Source organism: Rhizophagus irregularis, chromosome 2, assembly GCF_026210795.1.
Source record: "Rhizophagus irregularis chromosome 2, complete sequence".
Taxonomy (NCBI): domain Eukaryota; kingdom Fungi; phylum Glomeromycota; class Glomeromycetes; order Glomerales; family Glomeraceae; genus Rhizophagus; species Rhizophagus irregularis.
Window position 1 is genome coordinate 2,719,800 of NC_089430.1, and position 19,347 is coordinate 2,739,146.

At 24.7% G+C, this 19,347-nt stretch overlaps 5 protein-coding genes across 6 annotated transcripts; 2 read left to right on the top strand and 3 right to left on the bottom strand.

The window, feature by feature from the left end:
- Window positions 1-3,521: 3,521 nt before the first annotated feature.
- On the top strand, window positions 3,522-4,535 carry OCT59_011953 (uncharacterized protein; the record flags this gene model as incomplete). The annotated part of the gene is made up of 2 exons (XM_025312970.2): window positions 3,522-3,563; window positions 3,638-4,535. The coding sequence occupies 2 exons, from the start codon at window positions 3,522-3,524 to the stop codon at window positions 4,298-4,300; spliced, it is 705 nt and encodes a 234-aa protein (XP_025188425.1). The 3' UTR covers window positions 4,301-4,535.
- Window positions 4,536-4,603: 68 nt separating this feature from the next.
- OCT59_011954 (uncharacterized protein) lies at window positions 4,604-6,179 on the bottom strand (the record flags this gene model as incomplete). The annotated part of the gene is made up of 6 exons (XM_066134129.1): window positions 4,604-4,762; window positions 4,841-5,239; window positions 5,313-5,615; window positions 5,702-5,889; window positions 5,989-6,029; window positions 6,106-6,179. The coding sequence occupies 6 exons, from the start codon at window positions 6,177-6,179 to the stop codon at window positions 4,604-4,606; spliced, it is 1,164 nt and encodes a 387-aa protein (XP_065989423.1).
- Window positions 6,180-10,563: 4,384 nt separating this feature from the next.
- On the top strand, window positions 10,564-11,464 carry OCT59_011955 (uncharacterized protein; the record flags this gene model as incomplete). Its single annotated transcript, XM_066134130.1, has 9 exons — window positions 10,564-10,578; window positions 10,653-10,690; window positions 10,779-10,787; window positions 10,858-10,882; window positions 10,963-10,999; window positions 11,061-11,096; window positions 11,227-11,236; window positions 11,302-11,311; window positions 11,399-11,464. 9 exons carry the CDS (start codon window positions 10,564-10,566, stop codon window positions 11,462-11,464), a joined length of 246 nt encoding a protein of 81 aa, XP_065989424.1.
- A 1,280-nt stretch (window positions 11,465-12,744) lies between these two features.
- OCT59_011956 (uncharacterized protein) lies at window positions 12,745-13,422 on the bottom strand (the record flags this gene model as incomplete). 2 transcript variants are annotated; one of them, XM_025309892.2, is made up of 1 exon in its annotated part: window positions 12,745-13,422. In XM_025309892.2, one exon carries the CDS (start codon window positions 13,420-13,422, stop codon window positions 12,745-12,747), a length of 678 nt encoding a protein of 225 aa, XP_025188429.2. The 2 variants fall into 2 exon arrangements, with proteins under 2 accessions (XP_025188429.2, XP_065989425.1); XM_066134131.1 differs by having other exon boundaries at window positions 12,745-13,011.
- A 1,428-nt stretch (window positions 13,423-14,850) lies between these two features.
- On the bottom strand, window positions 14,851-15,400 carry OCT59_011957 (uncharacterized protein; the record flags this gene model as incomplete). The annotated part of the gene is made up of 4 exons (XM_066134132.1): window positions 14,851-14,924; window positions 15,006-15,047; window positions 15,124-15,135; window positions 15,226-15,400. 4 exons carry the CDS (start codon window positions 15,398-15,400, stop codon window positions 14,851-14,853), a joined length of 303 nt encoding a protein of 100 aa, XP_065989426.1.
- Window positions 15,401-19,347: the final 3,947 nt, after the last annotated feature.

Consider the following 19,347-nt stretch of genomic DNA (forward strand, 5'->3'; position numbering starts at 1 on the left):
ATCTAGTTTATTGTTGTGTTTTAATAGCATAAAGTGAATATTTATTTATCGTTAATATAAATTATTATGATATTGATTTACAATTTTAATAATAAATTTAATAAAAATTATTTTTGAAGAGTAACTTATTAATAATAAAATGTATATTGATGATATTCTGAATTCTTTAGTTTATTTTTAGAATATTTTTAGAATAATAGAATCTATAGTTATGATGATTGGTTAATTTTTTAATGCTAAAGTTCTTTTAATCCTATACACTAATCGCTAATCTTTATTTAGTAATCTTAATAACCTATCTTTAATTCTTATTCTAACTTTAATCCTGAGAATTTTTTGCAAATATTTTTTCTTGTTCTATACATTACATGAGCCCAATAAGTCTTTATTTATTATGCTCAATAGAACCAAGTATTTTTTTTTTATTATTATTTGACTCAACAATATGAAACTAGAGAAGATAAATAATGGTAGAAAGTAATCATCTAAAGTTACACAGCCACAACATTTTGTTATTATAAATAATATCTTAATTGTTTATTAATACTGGCTTTAAATATATGTTTATATAATTAATATCGCACTAAATCGCATCCCAGTCGTTACAGGGAGCGTGCAGAAAAGTGGATCAGTATAATTTCTAATAATGGTCCACGAAACAAGGATCAGTCTTTCTTATCAAAAATTTCATTTTGAGGAAAGTTTAGCTTATATGTTATGATTTTATATAAAAATACTATTTTTACACTAGAATGACATGCATATGACATAAATTGAATATTGATTATATCAGACTATCTTATGATTCTTATCCTTATTTTTATATTTGTATTATCAGACTTTACCTTTAATCTTTAAGATATAAAGCAATAGTAAAGCAATAGTTTTTACTGGTAAAGAAATTCATTTTTATATAATAAGAGTTGCTAATAAATAGTAAATATCTATATGTATTATAACTATAAAATATTATTGTTTTATTTATTTATTTAGTAATAGTTATTCGTAGAATCAGAAATGTATAAGCTATATAAGCTGATTTTTATATATGATAGAAGTTAAAGGATTTATAATACTTTATCATTACTATTGGTTAAAATTATATCTTGATATTCTTATTTACTATACTGTGTGAGATAGTAAAGACTAAAGAGCTACTTAGTAATGTACATTATAAAATATACAGAAGCAAGCTCTCGTGGCTATTCAATTACAATCAGATTATAAAGTTATAAAATTTTGTCCTTGTATTATGGCAAATTTAATTACTCTAGACATATAAAAGGCTATTTTTATTTACTATATTCGTTTATGTTGATACGTATTATATAAAAGCAATTATGCCTTGCTACTGATGATTCCCTCTTTTTGTCACTATAAATAGGTGGAGGAGTAGCAATGGCTCTCCTCCCGTATACTAATGGAGGAGCTTTCATAAAGTTATTATAAAGTAGTTAAAATAACTTGTTAATAAAAGTTAATGTATAGTTTGTAGTTTTCAGTAATTTTAAAATAAGATCAGGATGTTTATGCATCAAATGACTGATTTTATACATTAAAGCTCTCATATATATATACTATACTATGAATAATTATTTAAATTATTATTTCTGTATGTTTTTAAAAACATTTGGAATAGTGCAACAAGCAAGCTTCTGTTATTTGATTATTTTAATTATAAGTAAATTTAATATCTTTATTTGATGCTAAAGCGTCCATATTCTGGCCTAATATTAAAAAAATTATTAATTAAGTTATAACCTACATGAAATAACAAAACTAATCTACTTATAATTTGTTTTTGTAAAACTTTTAGTTAATATTTTATATATATTATTTATTATCTATAAGCTATTATGGTGCAATATATTTATTTTTGTAATAATAAATTATTTTTTAAATTTTAAAATATAATATTAACTTTATTATAACGTTACAACATTTATATTTTATACCATATTATAGCTGCTATTGCTGCTATTTCAAAGGTTCGTTTTAATATATTGATTTATTTTTATATTTGTAAAAGTATCTTTTTTTAAGAAAGAAGAATTGTATGAGAAAATAATTTCTTTTGCTTATTAGTGTAAATATTTTAAATTTTTTTTTTTTTTCTACTTTCATTAATAATGTAGAATTTTATAAATTTATTAAATATATATATATGTATTTTTTCTCATTAAAATAAAAAAAAAGAACATAAGTTATACATATAATATTTGTATCAGAATATATCTATAAATAATTTAGTGTTATTGAAGTCTAAATAAAATTATAAATATGATGTTAGAAATGTAATCAAATGAACGACTCACTTATAATATTCCTTATACAAGGTCAAAAATAGCATTTAAATCTCAGGACCCGAAATATACGCAGGAGTTTACAGCCGGTAAAACTCATGTAAATCTTTCCTTTTTAGATAATGCCAGGTGAAAAGCAATTAACACTGACTGAAATTATCATGATTCCGGCCCACAAATGTTTATAGTTAATAGTAAGATTTTTTGGCTGCTTCTACCTTTTTTATACGTTCGAGGTCCTCTTGTATAATAGACCAAAATGTCCATTAGTAGTATATTATCTTTATTAAATCCTATAATAAGTACATAAAGTTTTATCAAACCTAATGTAGAATCTTCTTTAATATCAGACTTTACTAATAATAAATAGTTATGATATACAAACATTTTTAATTCGTGATCCGTGAGTCAACTGCAAAAATTCATATACGATTTCGGTGCAAATTTATGTCGATCATTAGTATTTTTTTCTGATACCCGATTCTCATTCCTTATACAATGCTCTTTATGTGAACCCATTCAACGCCAACATATTTTAATACATTATATTTATCCCAAAGTTTCAAATAATTTGTTTTTTACAATAATTTTTTCACATGATTTTTCACTTTTATTTGACGCCACGCCAGATTCCCATTTTCTGCAGATCGTTTACAGTTGATTCAATGATTCATGGATCACGAATTTAATATTTTTCTACGTAATTTGATATAAATACTTATTTAAGCAAGTAAACAAAAAAGAAGGTTCTTTTTTTTTTTAAATAAAACTAGTAGTAACAAACAAAAATACAGGTAAGCTAAAATCAGTAATTGTCACGTTTTAGACGTGTTGATATTTGATAGGTATGAACCCATTAAGTACAGAGTTTTCCTTTATTCCTCCAGTTTTGTGGGCGCGGTTTCTATTCATGCACAATACCGATCCTACTGTAAACTGTATAAATAAACTTCCCGTGATCATATAAACCGTGCCCACAATCAGGTTCCCTTTCCAAGAAAATAAACTCGTTTTAGGCTGAAAAATTAGTAATTTATTCACGAGTTCATGTTGTAATTTAGTTAAACACGAACAAGTCATGATCAGATTCTAACCAAAAAAAAAAACAAAAAGAATAAATGGACTTCCAAATTAACGAATATTGTTTACCCTCTTTTTTTCCTCTTTTTTTTTCAGAAAAAAAATAAAATAAACCAAAAAAGTTTTACTATAAACAAAATGACCGAAGAAACAATCATATTGAATGTTGGAGGCGTAAAGGTAAGTTAAAAAGTTAAGACTAATAGTTCCATGAAATGTTTTTTATATCTTACTACCGATAATATATTATTTAGTACGAAACATTTCGTTCAACACTCACGGCGTACCCGAATACCATGCTCGGAACAATGTTTAGTGAACGTAACAAAATGACTCTTAAATCGGATGATAATAAAACATATTTTATTGACCGTAATGGATATGCCTTTTATTACATTATGGAATTTTATCGTACTGGCAAAATTTTATGGCCCGGTGAAATTAAAAATCAAGAAAATATGATGAAGCTTGTTACTATTCAACAACTTGAAATAGAAATAGAGTATTTTCAAATTCCATTTGATGATACTTTTTTATTTCTTGTTCATAAGTCGGCTGCAAATGTTATTGATAAAATTATTTTATCACTTATTCAAATGATTAAAATTCATTTAGAAAATTTTGGTGATGTAATTTCTATGTTGATTAAGGAATCTTCTATTGAATTTTCTCAAGACCAAAATCAACCTAAGTTAGAGTTACTTATTCCTGCATCACATTCAGCATTACTTCATAAATTTTTAAAACATAATGATAAATCGATAGGAAATTATCTTGAATCAAAATTTTCTCATATTAATTTAGTATGGTCATGCACGACTTATACAATTTTTAAAAATTCCTTTGCTTTTTTAGTCAGAATTTCATTCGAGTTAAATTTTAATAGAATACTTGACTATTCAATCATAAGAAATTAGTTGATATCCCGCTTAATATAGAATTTATCCTATATGAATTTATTCACGACAAATGATTTGTTTTGAATTAAAATACTTTATCGAAAAGATTAGTTGAGGGTTTGAGATTTTAATTATAAAATATTTACGAAATTTTTAAAGTTGGAATAATTATTGGTTATTACGTAATTGGATTTTTACTTGTATTAAACTATCATTTATTCATATTAAATTGTTAAATTGCTAAAGATCGATCAAGCTTTTATTAATGTATTAACTTATATAATAAATCAAGTATTATTGGCATTTGAGAAATTAATTTCCTTAAAAGCCTAACGTGTTATCTACACTCTGAAAGAATTCATATATAGATTCAATTGTGGCCTCAGTAAAAATAGGATTCCTTGCTGCATCAGCGTAACTCAAATTTTGTTGTGATAATTGCCGTGTATAAATATTAATTTCAGAAAGTGAAGGTGAAGTCTAAAGATTAGAAAAATTTTTATTTAGTTGTATTTAATATAATGTAAAAGTTTGTGCATAAAAGTAAATATATCTCACTTGATCATATCGACTGTTATCAAGTAAGCTATCATCCTTACCAAATCCTTTATAAGGAGACGGAGATGGAGATGCCAAGGGACTATCAATTTCATCTTCATTAGCTTTTTCTGAATAATTTAATTTTGGAGGTGGACATATCGGTGCAATACGTCTAGCGCGCTTTCTAACGATGAAACTTGGTTTTGGTGAATGAACTGGTGTGCTAAATGGTGAAGGTTGTGACAATCTTGCTTTTTTTATTGGTGTAGTTTGCAGACCAGATCTTTCTTGTCTATTACGAAAATTTGGAGTCATGGACCCCAATGTAGATACGTTATCTCGAGACGTATTGAAAGTATTACAGCTTGTAAACGATTTTGGTGGGTTGTCATTCTTCCACTTTATAATATGTTGTTGCTACATATTTATTTTGGAAAATTAAATTCTTTAATTATTATTTCAATAAAAATTATGATCATTTTTATATTACCTCATTCCCAGATGGTGTATGTTCTATTCTGTCTGACGATATATCTTGCTCTAGATCTTCAATGAAATTTGTTAATTTTCTTTTGTTCGAGTTTGTACTTAACCATCTACCCATTAAACTACCAGCTGTGAGATTATTCGTATTGGATGAGTTTATGAAAAAAGGGTTTTGTTGATCATGAAACGAATTTGGAATCATTCCTGATTGATCTTCATCTCGCTGTCTTTCCTGCAAATTCTTTGAATTACGCGAAGATATTGCCTTTGGATAAGTAATTTCCTGAACCATATGTGTCATTTTTTGCTAAATATAATATTGTTATATGATCATGTACGTTAAGTTATCATATATCATTATATTATATATTTAAATGTATAATATTATATTACCTGCATTATTGCATATTTTTCATTGAGTTTTCTAGCGTTGCACATTTTTGATGTCTTTTCAGGTTTTTTACCCTTTGATGATGGAGAAGAATCGTTAAGTTCCATTCTACTGAAATTTACGGAAATCGATGAGGGAGATATATCTCCATAATTATTGTAATTTCGTCGCCTAGGAGTCGAGATTACTTCTAACAAAAATTATTTTAATAAGAGACGTTTGCCGAAATTAGAAATATCTTTTCGTAAAGTTTATATAAAGTTTATTCAATTTCATTAGTATCTTTTACCTTCTCGTTCTTCCATAGATTTCATAATTGTCTTTGATATCCTATTAAATGTGATTAATATTATTTTTATTTTTTTTTAAGTAAAATTAATTATTTTTATCTTAGTTATTATTATACCTAGAAAAGGGGATATCTTTTAATTCTTCAATAGGAGAAGGAATGTCTTCGAATTTCATCCCATAAACAGACATTTTTTTTTACTTTTTGTTTTTTCCTATAAATAATTAAACTTGAAGAAAAGATAAAGAGACGAAAAAAATTAAACTCGTGTTTAAGGAGCTGCACGTCTGATAATAGAATCTCACGATCAGCTGACCCGAAGTTTCCTGAGCATAAAAGATCTCGTAATGATGATGTAGATGTACAATTTAAACTCATCAACAAACTTTTGTATAAAACTTCCTTAAATAGCAATTCAGGTTCGTAAATGAATTAATGTACAGTATATAAAATTATAAATACCTTTTATTGACTTAAACATATTCGTTCTTAAAAATGATTTGTTTCATTTCATTTTATTTAATTTTTTAATTTTTATTTGTACGCGTAAAATTTTTTTAGTTTTCGTATCACCGTCTATTAGTACCCCCTTTATGAATACCAGTACCCGTTTCATATATATAAAAATATGTAATATTTAGATTTATTCGAATTCTTAAAAATCTAAAAATCAGTATATTTAACGGTTATTTTAAATCAAAATTTAAGTCATATATTAAATTCTTCTAGATGGAAGTTGTGCCCGAATAAATTGCGAGGTAATAGAAGGTAAATCACGTGCTGAGCAAATCACATGATTCAAATGTATTTGACGCCAAAAGGTTCATAATTATACTGTAGTATGTCTTTAAAAATTTAGTTAAGCCTCGGCTGTCCCTATCTGTATAATACTTTGACTAGAATAACCACACTTCTAAATTAAAATAAAATAAAATAAAAAATGTCTTCAAAAATTTTAAAATTTTAATACTATAATACTACCAAGGTTATTTCTAGTGATACCGACACTGTGTTCATTTGTGCTATTATAAAATAGTTTTTTATATTAATATTAAAATATATATATATCGGTCCGTTGTCATAAGAATCTTGCTAAATGTTTAGCACCTTAAAGATATTTTATATTAATAATATACCAATAGTGAAATATAAAAAAGTTATTAAAGTAATTATCATAGTCATTATTTAAATCTTGTTCTTTTAATAAGTAACAAATTAAAGTAGTTTATTTAAAATGAATAAAGAACTTTATATTTTACCTTCATCCTAGACGACGACCAATATATTAATCCAGTTGTCAATTATAAATACGATTTATTAGGTTAATTTTTTTTCTAGAAATTAGTAGGAATCATTATTATTGCTAACCTGATTGTATGAGTCTCATTTAACTCACTTTTTTAATTATTATAATAGAATAAAAAATTAAAGAATTACTTCTTTATGAATGTACCTTTACATTTTTGATTTAAATATGATAAAGGGTTATCTTAATTTTTGTGACGTCAACTTTTTTTTTTTTATAAAAATCGTGCGTTGTCGCGTAATCACGTCTGAACAAATCAAAATTATATATTTTACATATAAATTTTAATTAATATTAAAGGTTTTAAAAATAACCTTATAACTTTATACTAATTCAATTATTTTGTAATTTATTTGCGTTACAATAATCGCACTTTCGATTTTTTTATTTTTTGAAAGTTTCAATTTTACTTAAAATTTTCGATTTCACAAAATTTAGTTATATTTTCCGACTATAATATACTTATAACACGAGATGCTACGACAGTTTTAAAAAAAATTCCACTTTTATTACAAAAAAAAACAAAACAAAAGAATTTGTTTGTTACACAAAAATAAGTAATATAAAACATATAAGAAATCCCAAACCTAAATACAATAAACAACCTTATTTATATATAGATATTTGCTTTGAACTTAATAAATAAAAATTCCGTCTCTAAATAAACTAAATAAACATAAAGCAATAAACTAAAATTTTTTAATATAATTTTAATGTTCGTAATCCACTATATTTGTTTTTAAAGCTTCATAATGTTAGCTAGGATAGTATCGCCAAGAAGTTTACAACAATTTTGTTATAAATGAAATACAAGATTTATTTATCCAATTTTAATCCTTTAAAATCCTTAATAATTTCCTCTTGGTTTTTTGACGAATTATAATCTTCAACTAATATGTCAAAACATAATAATAATCAGTAAACATAAATATTTTTAAAATAGATAATATAATACTACTTTAATTAAACTTACTATTATTATTTATTAGGTATATCGAAATCATAAGGTTTGTATTATCATTATTATAAGCCTCATTCAACATTACACAAATTACAATAAAAATAATAATCATCTTAGGTCTTTTTAACGGATCAGCATCCCAACATTGTTTCATTAATTGGTTATATCCTGGTGGAATTTCTGATCTAATTTTTGGTCTCATACCGTTTACTTTCATTGCAAGATCATAATCATGTTCGTAATTATTAAAGGGGGTTTGACCTGATGAAATTTCCCACATAAGTATACCAAAACTATAAATATCAGATGCGAAAGTATATTCTTTTCCAATTATAACCTCAGGTGCTACATAAGGAAGATTTCCATATATACTTTTAATGGTTTATCAGCGGGCCCACAAAATCCAAAATCACCTATATACCAAAAATCGCTACATTGAATACAAAATGTTTCCAGAATGTAAATCTCGATGAATTGCGTTGTTACAATGAATTCCAATAAGTGCACAAATTATACGATAAACTAAATATATTTTTTCTTTCCATGTATGTTGATGTTGTAAATATTTTCTTAAATCTTTATTCAATAATTGCAATACAAGCATATAAACTTTATTTATTGGATCTTGAGTTAAACCATAACATTTAACAAAGGTAGGAAATTTGTTACCTAATGTTAAATGTGATTTTGCCTATACATATTTTTAAATTAATAATTATTACGTATTTTAAAATATATAAAATAAATTAAATTTAAATTATTACCTCATCAAACTAGCATTTTCAATATTTTCCAATTTTTTAAGAATGACTTCAGGTGGTTTCGATCTTTCTAATTGTCGTTTTTCGGAATTCTACTCAACATATTCTCCATCAGTCCAAAGTGCTGAATAAATCTCGGAGTATCCACCTTTAGTTATATATTTACTATTTTGTAATTTATTATATGGTATCCATTCAATAATTTTATCTGGACGAAGTGATACTTTTTGACATTCTTGTATTAGATTATCAATATCACTATTTCCAGATGTCCAGTTAGAAAAATTATTTATTAAATAGGTTCGAACGCAATGTTCACAATATAATGTAGCAAAACAATCTTTTTGACATTCTTTACACAATCTTTTTGTTCCTTCATTAAGAAGAACTTTTTGGTAATCATGATCTTCTATTAATATCCTTATTGCTTCCAACTTTTCATCGCTTATAAGAGATTCATCATCAAAAATTGATTTTATTTGAGATTCATGAATTTCGGTCATGTCATTGTAAATGCTAACATCTATTAATGCATCAACTTTTCTAATTGCAGCATAAACAAGTTCTTTCCTAATAGCAGCCATAATAAAATCTAAGATAATTTGCTCAAAAGTTGAAATTGCAAAAGAAGAAAATATTAAGATAATGAAAATTACGGAATTTTTATACTATTACGGTTTATAAACTCTGGGATTCTCCCACGCCCAACTTATGTTCGTTGTGCATGCATTACATTCTTATAATTTCAGGTGAAGACTATAATTTTTTTTTAAATCTTTTACCAAGAAATAAAAACATATTTATTATTTATATTTACGTTTAAAAAAAAAATTTTTTTTTTTATCTGACTGACATACGGAAAAACAAATTAAGTTTGTTACAAGAAATTTGCGCCACAATTATTATTTATAAATTTATGAATATACAATTTTTTCTTTTAACCATTTTAAACCGTTAGTAAAATAAGTATCTTTGTTTAAAAAAAAAAGAGTAATGGCCTATCGCCATGGTGATGAGTTGATCGATATCATGTGATTATAGAGTATTAATAACCGCCACAGTTCAATTTGCTAGTATAACTGATCTTTTTTTTACTGACATTCCTTCATCTGTTCTTTTACTCTCCTTTCACTTTCTCGTCTTTTCACTTCCCTTCGTTCTTTTATTTGTCCATCTCCCATCCTTTCCTTTCATGTGTGTACTTTTAATTTATATTATTTGGATATTTTGGAGTTCTTCCACAACATGAATTAATTATAAGTCGTAATATCTCAAAAATGATGATAGTGTGGGTATTTGTTGGTTTCTCTTTTTCAACGAAACATTAGGTGAAATATTGACTTAGACAGCTCTTCAACTGGACGCAGGATTTCAGTGGATGTTTTTTTTATTTTTTTATCCGTATTTTAAAGAACAGTTGCTAATTTCTTTCTTTTTTTTTAGACGGTCAACTCTCATAAATGCGTGGGAAATTAAGTTAGTAACTTTTTTTTAGGGACTTTTATAACAAACTGTTTCTAACAGTTTGTTTCTTTTTTTTAAATGTAATGCATGGAATTATGGTAAGATTTATTTTTTTATTTTATTTTTTTTTTATTTTAGCAAATAATTTTAATGGTTGTTTCTTCTTTTGTAGATGGTTTGGTTATTCAGATATTGGATGTGTAGAAACTTGTGAGAAGGATTAAGTTTCGATGTTAAAATTTGAAAACTTTAACAAAAATACATTATATTAACATTTTTTTTGGACCATAACAATAAGTGAAGTCTGGTAGGGTTATCGAAAATATAGAAAATTTTCTTCAAAATAATGTTCAACTTTATTTGGCTCTATTTTGTAGGAAATCATTTTCTGACTTGGATTCCGTACTCTCATCTGAGTTTTAGAAAGGTATTTCAAAACTTTAAATAAAAGTTGTTTCTAACTTTTTTTATTTTATTTCTAGAAATCCAGCCCGATTTTGGACTATGAGCCAAATTCTAGTAAGTTTTTAAATAATAATTCAAAAATTTTAAAAAACGTTTTATTGACTAATTTTTATAGATCCTGGGCTTATATTTTTAGTTGATGGTAAATTTAGTAAGTTCTTTCAAAATTTTTCTTTTTTTTTGTAGATTTAGATGGAACAGACTATCAGAATCAAAGTTTTGTTATGAAACCTACTAATCATATTTTTTGAAATATTTTTTAATATTTTTTTTATTTGTAGATTCGGACAGGTTTCCTACCATCAGAATTTCCTCCTTTCAATTGAAATAACGAATTTATAATAATTTATAGATAGTAAATTTATGGTGGGTTTTATCAAATTATAATTTAAATGATTTTTGTGTTTTTGAAAGTGTTGAATTTGTTATTAATTTTTTAACATTTTTTTTTAGGTAGTACAGTCGACTCTGGTTATAACGAACCTGTTTGTACCGAAACCTCGCTATACCGAATCATAATTTCCAGAACCGATTTTTTATAAATAATTTCACTGGATATAACGAACTTTTATAATAAAACACTATATAACGCATCTGAACCAAACTTAACCAGCCCATATATATCAGCTATATAATAACTTTATACTTTCTATAACGAACGGTCATGTGACTATATGTAGTCCAGGCCAATTTTATAGTGCTGACCAGAATTGCTAGTAATTTTTTCGAAAATTTATGTTAAAAGAAATTATAATTTTGGCCAGCATTACAAATTTGGCCTAAATTACCTATAAAGAAAACTAGTTCGGTATATTATATAACGAATTCACTATATACTGAACTAAACCTCCTGGAACGGAGGGTTCGTTATCTCCGTATAACGAATTAGAACAATTTCTAGGTGAATTTAGCAGATAGATTAGATTTACACTAGACATTCGATAGAATTAAGTAATAGTTAAATCGATAATATAATTTGCAATATAATATAAATATCCAATAAAATTATAAATTTTCAGTAAAAAATTGGTGATATATCATTTTAATATTTATGTGATATTGAAAATATATTGTATTAAATCCTTAACGATTTTAATGTGATATCTTCAAGATTCGTATAATAAATTAATAATAACGTTGTAGTGATAACTGTGATGTGTCTGTGGCGCAACAATGTAGGAATATAAACCATTAAAACTATTACAATATTGGTGTTTTATTGATACCTTATCAATATCATATTGACATCGGAAAAAAATTTTATAGTTTCGGCAAAGTGAGCATAGCGAACATCCCGATTTTATCACAATTTTGCCGATCATCTGTAGATCATTTGTCGATCATTTAATCAATTTTATCACTTCGCAATAATTAAGTTAATTAACTTCGATTGAAAAATTCTACATAATAATATATACTCAAATTTTGCATACAGTTTAATATTGGTTTGAAATTACTGTATATAAAATTTTATTTAGATCGTATTACTATTGGATAACTTTTACTAGTAGAAACTTTTAAATTTTAAGCATTTTTATTAAAATTAAAAGTTTCTATTAGTAAAAGTTATCCAATAGTAATGCGATCCAAATAAAATTTTATATACAGTAATTTCAAACCAATATTAAACTGTATACAAAATTTGAGTATATATTATTATGTTGAATTTTCCAATCGAAGTTAATTAACTTAATATAATAGCATATTTACTGTTATGTTAAATTAATTAACTTAAATTGGAAAATTCTACATAATAATATATGCTCAAAATTTTCAAACAACTTATTATTGATTTGAATTTACTGTGTATCAAATTTTATTTGGATCACATCATCTTCTGTTTCTAACATATTATTAAATTCATCAGGATCATAAATTGTTTTTTGTTCTAATATTCTTTGATTTTTATAAAGAATATTAGACATTTTTTTAATTTTGTTACTTAAACTAATTTCATCTGTAATTATTAATTGTGATATAATTTCTTGATAATCTGATTCAAATTGTTTTAGTTCTTCACCATTATATAAAATATCTTTTCTAAATGAATAAGTATGATTTTCCATTGTTAAAATATTATCATCATCCTTTTTTTTGGAAATTGGTGCAGTATATTCTTCTAACATATTATAATCAGGATCATTATCTGTTTTTTTTCTGCACAAACTACAAATTTTAGCAGTCTCATCTAAATTTAAAATTGGTATTAATCTTTTTGGTATCTTTTCAAGATTAAGGTTTTTTGATCTCTTATTTGCATTTTTTGATTGGCTTTTATATTCATCATGCTTTGGATGAGAGCAAGTTTCATTATGTTTTAGGCTATAAGCCTCATTAATAATAAATTTATTATAGTGAGTTTGATATAATTTCATACCAACTAAAATAGTTTTTTTTTGTGTTATTGGAATTTTTGTATTATTAGTTATTGTCCTAATTACTCCTTTGCAATCAGTTGAGTTAAAACTGCAGGACATTTTTTTTGAATAAAATTTCAGAAATTTAAAGTTAAAAAAGTGTTATTTTGTATTAAGTTAAAAAAAATAATATTTTTTATATTAAATTGAATAATAATATTTTATATTGAAAATGATGTTAATTTTATAAATATTTCTTGTGAATTTTTTAAAGGACTATTTATAAAAAAGTGAACCATATAAATTTTAATCATTTTACTTTATTTATTTATTTTATATTGTTAATGAATTAATTCTTAAAATAGTTCATAAGATGTGCCAAAAATTAACCTTATTAACCTTATAACAATTGCAAGTCTTTATTTAATGATAACTTCTTGGTTATTAAAAATTATTTTTGGTTATTTTAGCCATTAATTCTTGAATACCTAATTAATATATTGTAAAAGTTTCAAATTTCGCCCGAACATCTGTGGCTTCGCCCGAAGCTCCAAAGTCCGATTAAGAAATGATCAGCATATATATCAAATATTGAAAATTTCGGCCTAAAGCTAACTTTGGCGCCACATTTTATTTTGCTACAAAATTTTTATACTAAATTATTAATATATTATACTATTAAAAAAACAATTTAAAATAATTTTTTAGAATATTTATGGCCTGGAATAAAGTCTCAAAATTAGTGTGATATCACATATAATATAATCGGCAAATGATCGGCAAGGTGATATAAGCATATTCGCTATGCTGGCAAAGTGCATATTTCATAAATTAGGATTAACTGAATATTCATTATGACAAAGTTCAGTTTTTCCAATAAACTTATTAATTTATAGTGTATTACCATACCATATTATTGATTTTTAAAATATAATGAAAGATATATAAATAAATTTATTAGGGTATACTAAATATCACCAGTTGTGACGGTCACCAGTGATGAAATTATGATGTAATACCGGCCAGTTATTTTATTAGATTTTAATTTTGGCCAAAAGTACATCATAATGCTGGTATGGTGACCATCATGACTGGTGAACTTTAGCAATACCCAATTTATATCATAAATAAAAATGTAAAAGAAGTTGTTACACATAAAATATAACCCATTTAAAGCTAATCTTTAAATCTAACCCCAATAACCTCATTTACTAACTAGCTGGAATTAACATTGAATTATCCATAAAAGTAATCTCACAAATATTAAATTCGTATGAATTTTTGAATGAATGGTACAAGAGGAAGAAGATTTATCTATCTAACGGGAACACTCTATCTCTCAATGGCATCACGATATTTGATTTGTGTTTAATAAACAAAATTCTTAAAGAAATTTCATAATACATAAAATAATAAAACTAACGATTTTAATATAATATTTAATGGTTCTATAATACACTAGTACTTCTCATCCTTAATAATGTTAGCTAGGAAAGCATCACAAAACCATATTTACGTGAATGTTGTTATAAATGAAATTACAAAAATTTACTTATCTAATTCTAATCTATTTAGATCCTTAATAAGTTCCTCTTGGTCTTTAGACGAATTAAGATCTTTGACTAATATAATAAAAGATAATAATTATTAAGCATATCCATTATTAATATAAATAATATAATGTTATTTTTGAATATACATACTATTATCAGGTATAATGAAATCGTAAGGTTTGCTATGAAATGCTATAAAGACATTATTTAAAGGTTACTACTATACTATGTGAAGAGATATAAAGTACAATTCATAAATATTAATTACCTTCTTGTTCTTCTGTTGATATTAATATAAAAATAATAAACATAGTAATTTTTGAATAATTATTTATTTAAAATAATAACAACTTTTATATTGATATCTTACCTTCAGTCGCATTTCTTAGTTCTGGTAAATTTTCAAATTGATGAAGTTTACTAGTTGATAATGAGGAACTTGAACTTAAATTTGAACTTAAACTAGAAATTTGAATTGAATTATTATATTCTAAAGTATTAAATTCATTTGCATCATTGTCATCTTTATAAAAATTATTACGCATTTTTAAAATCTCCTCATAAAGAGTACTTGTTTCAGGCCTTTTTAATGGATCAGCATCTCAACATTGTTTCATTAGTTCTTTAAATTTTGACGGAATTCCTGTTCGGATTTTTGGTCTCATACCATTAACTATTTTTATTGCAAGACCATAATCATGTTCATAATTATCAAAAGGTGTCTGTCCTGATAAAATTTCCCACATAAGTATACCAAAACTATAGATATCAGATGCATAAGTATATTCTTTTCCAATTATAACCTCAGGTGCTATATAAGGAAGATTTCCATATATACTTCTTAATGGTTTATCAGCGGGTCCACAAAATCCAAAATCGCTTATATAACAAAAACCATCACAATATAAAATATTTCCAGAATGCAAATCTCGATGTACCGCTCCGTTACAATGAATTCTATAAAGTGCATCAATAATAAACCAAAATATATTTATCTTTTCTTTTCATATATGTTGGTGCCGTACATATTTTCTTAAATCTGTATCCATTAAATGCATTACAAGCATATAATCCCCATTTGTATCTTGAGTTAAACCATAACATTTGGCAAGAATACCCTATAAAAAGTATTTATATTTAAAATATAATTAAAAACTTTTTAAAATATATTTAAATTATACTTAAAATATATTTAATTTAAAAATTGCGAAATACTTATAATATACTTAAAATGTATTTAAAATTATCTTAAAATATATTTCTAATATATTTAATTTTTGCCAAAATACTTAAAATATACTTAAATTATACTTAAATTAAAATTTAAGTATATTATAGATATATTTTTTACATACTTAAAATATACTTATAATATATTTTATAATATATTTTAAGTATATTTTAAATACATAAAAAATATACTTATAATAGTCTTATAATATACTTAAATTTTAATTTAAATATAATTTAAATATATTTTAAGTATATGGGCAAAAATTAAATATATTAGACATATGTTTTAAGATAATTTTAAGTATATTTTAGATATATTAAAAATATATTTTAAGTATTTTGCAATTTTTTAAATTAAGTATATTTTAAATATATTTTAAATATATTTTAAGTATAATACTTTTTATAGGGATATTATGTTTATTACCTAATGCTAAATGTGAAGTTGCCTACAAATATTTTTAAAAACAATATTTGTTACATATTTTAAGATTTATAAAATTAAAATTATATTTAAATTATTATCTCATCAAACCAACTTCTATTAGCATTTTCAACGTTCTTCAATTTTTTAAGTATTACTTTAAAAGTTCCTGATCTTTTAAATTATTGCTCCTTAGAAATCCATTCAATATAATGTCCATCAATCCAAATTGCTAAGTAAATCTCAGAACATCCACCTTTAGTTATATATTTAATATCTTGTAAATTATTATATGGTATCCATTCAATTATTTTATCTGGCCGAAATGATTCGATCTGTCATTCTTGTATTAAATTATCAATATGACGATTTCCAGATGTCCAGTTTGAAAAATTATTTTTTAAATAGGTTCAAACACAATGTTCACAATATAATGTTGCCAAACACTCTAAAGCACAATTTTCACATAGTCTTTTTGTTCCTTTATTATCTAAAACTTTAATATAATCATAATCTTTTGTTATTATTTTTATTGCTTCCCATTTTCATCTTTTGTAGGAGATTTATCATCAAGAATTGTTTGTTTCATAAATTCAAATCGGTTTGTTACGTCATCGCGAATGTAAGAATCTGTTAATGCATCAGCTCTTTTAATTGCAGCATAAACAAATTCATATCTAATAGTAGCCATAACAAATTATATAAATTTGCCCAAAGAAAAATATATTAACTTTGAAATTGCAAAGAGAAAAAATAATGAGATAATGAAAAATAACGGAATTTTTATATTATTATAGGAATACCGAGATCAGTTTGTCATGTTTGTCGTATAATTTATGAATTTTTTAATTACTGGTTGTCATGAATTTTTAATTACAGCTTATGAATTTTTAATTACGGCTAATTACGGTTATAAACTCCGAAATTCTCCCACACCCAATTGCCAATCGGTTTGTCATGTCTGTCGTACAGTTATAACTTATTTCCCTATAAAAATGAAATGTATTCCTGTAAAAAAAGTCGATCTATTTTTTATATTCCATCTTTTTTCCGTAAAAGGCTCATATTTCCGGAATTAATCATTTTTCGTGAATAGATCCGTGAAAGGCTCATTTTTTTGGAGTTTTTACAGAAATAACGGATAAAATTTTTTTATAGTGTATATTCGTGTTCGTGTAAAAGCGTCTAAAAAAGCATGATTTTATCCGATTTATGTCTCATTACAAAAAACAAAAATTAAACAAAATGGTGTTTTTTTAGACTTTTATTACATATGAACACAAATATAAAACAAATTTAACACATTTCGTTTTTATAGGGTTCCAGGCGAAGTTTTTTTTTAATTTTGGCCAAAAATAAATTTAGGATCAGGAAAATAATACTTTTATACAAAAAGGCTTGAATACAATATAACATGATTAAAATTATTGATTTTACATCTAAAGAAATCTGCACCATAATTATTATGTGTGTATGTATAAAATTATGAATATTTTTATTTTTTAAAAAAAATTGTTAATAAGATCGTTTTAAATTTAAATATGTTTGCATATAATGTACATACCATTAAATCTGAACATGCAAAACACGTTCGTAAAATATATTTGTTTAAAAAAAAGAGGCAATGTGGATTTAGAACGAGGCGTTAACAAATCACATTTGTGACAAAAAATGCAACGAATGCATTTATTACATCATTTTCTTCACCTTTTCAAGAAACCAATAGAACCCAAATTGATCTCTTATAGAGAATTTCAATAATAAATTAAAGTACGCAATCTTACACATTTAAACGTTAATTTTTTCCAGTAGGTCATAACTTATAATAACGAAAAGCATAATTGCGCTAAATATATTGTATACTGTATATACAATTGGAAAAAATTACATCATTAACTAAAAGTTAGTTAAATGATAAAAGTTTAATTAATTTAAACTACTATTTATGTAACTGGTAAGTAAAAAATATACAGTAATCCCAGTAAATAGTTTTTATACCAAACGGCTCCAAATTTAAGCCAATCTAGAGCCAATTATATATGGATGAGCCCATTTGGTACAAATTTATACAAAAACTAATTACTGGGTAATTAACTGTTTGATTGATGCGTGAATATGACAACCAAAAATTTTTTTATGGTTAGGAACTTAAAAATCTAGTGATTAATCTATTTCCATTTATATTCAAATTTTATCATTAAATTTATAACATAAATCTCTAAATCTCAGATTGAACTGTAAATAGTAAATTTTTTAAGATTTCTATGAATCAACCTTTGTCTTGCCTTTTTGACATTTGTTTATAAGTGATAAGCTGTTTTAATAGTAATTGATTATCAAAACGTATTAGCAAAAATTTTTTTTGTTTATGACGCGCTATAAAATAATTCACATAAATGTGATGATACATAGTAAAATGAACCAAATTAATTGTAATAAAATAGTTTTTACTATATTTCATTATGATATAAAATATGATACCAATTTTTAAAATTTAAAGATATAACATTAAAAGAAAACCCGATGTTTAGTTATATACAGTATTTTATATATGCTGCCCAAATTATTTTGGGATGCCATAATTATAATTTGGGATGCCATAATTCATTCGGTTTATATATAATTTACTATGTAAAGTGCCAAAATAATTTGGGATGCCATAATTGAATTTGGGATTTTACTTATAATTACGGCAGTCCAAAATGATTTGGGTGGCATGTATACAGTATTTTACAGGTTAGTGCTCCTAACGGGTCGGGTTGGGTCAGGTTTGAGGGATATTTGAATTCAACTCGAATATTTATGTAATTTGACTTGAAAATTCAGATCGATCAA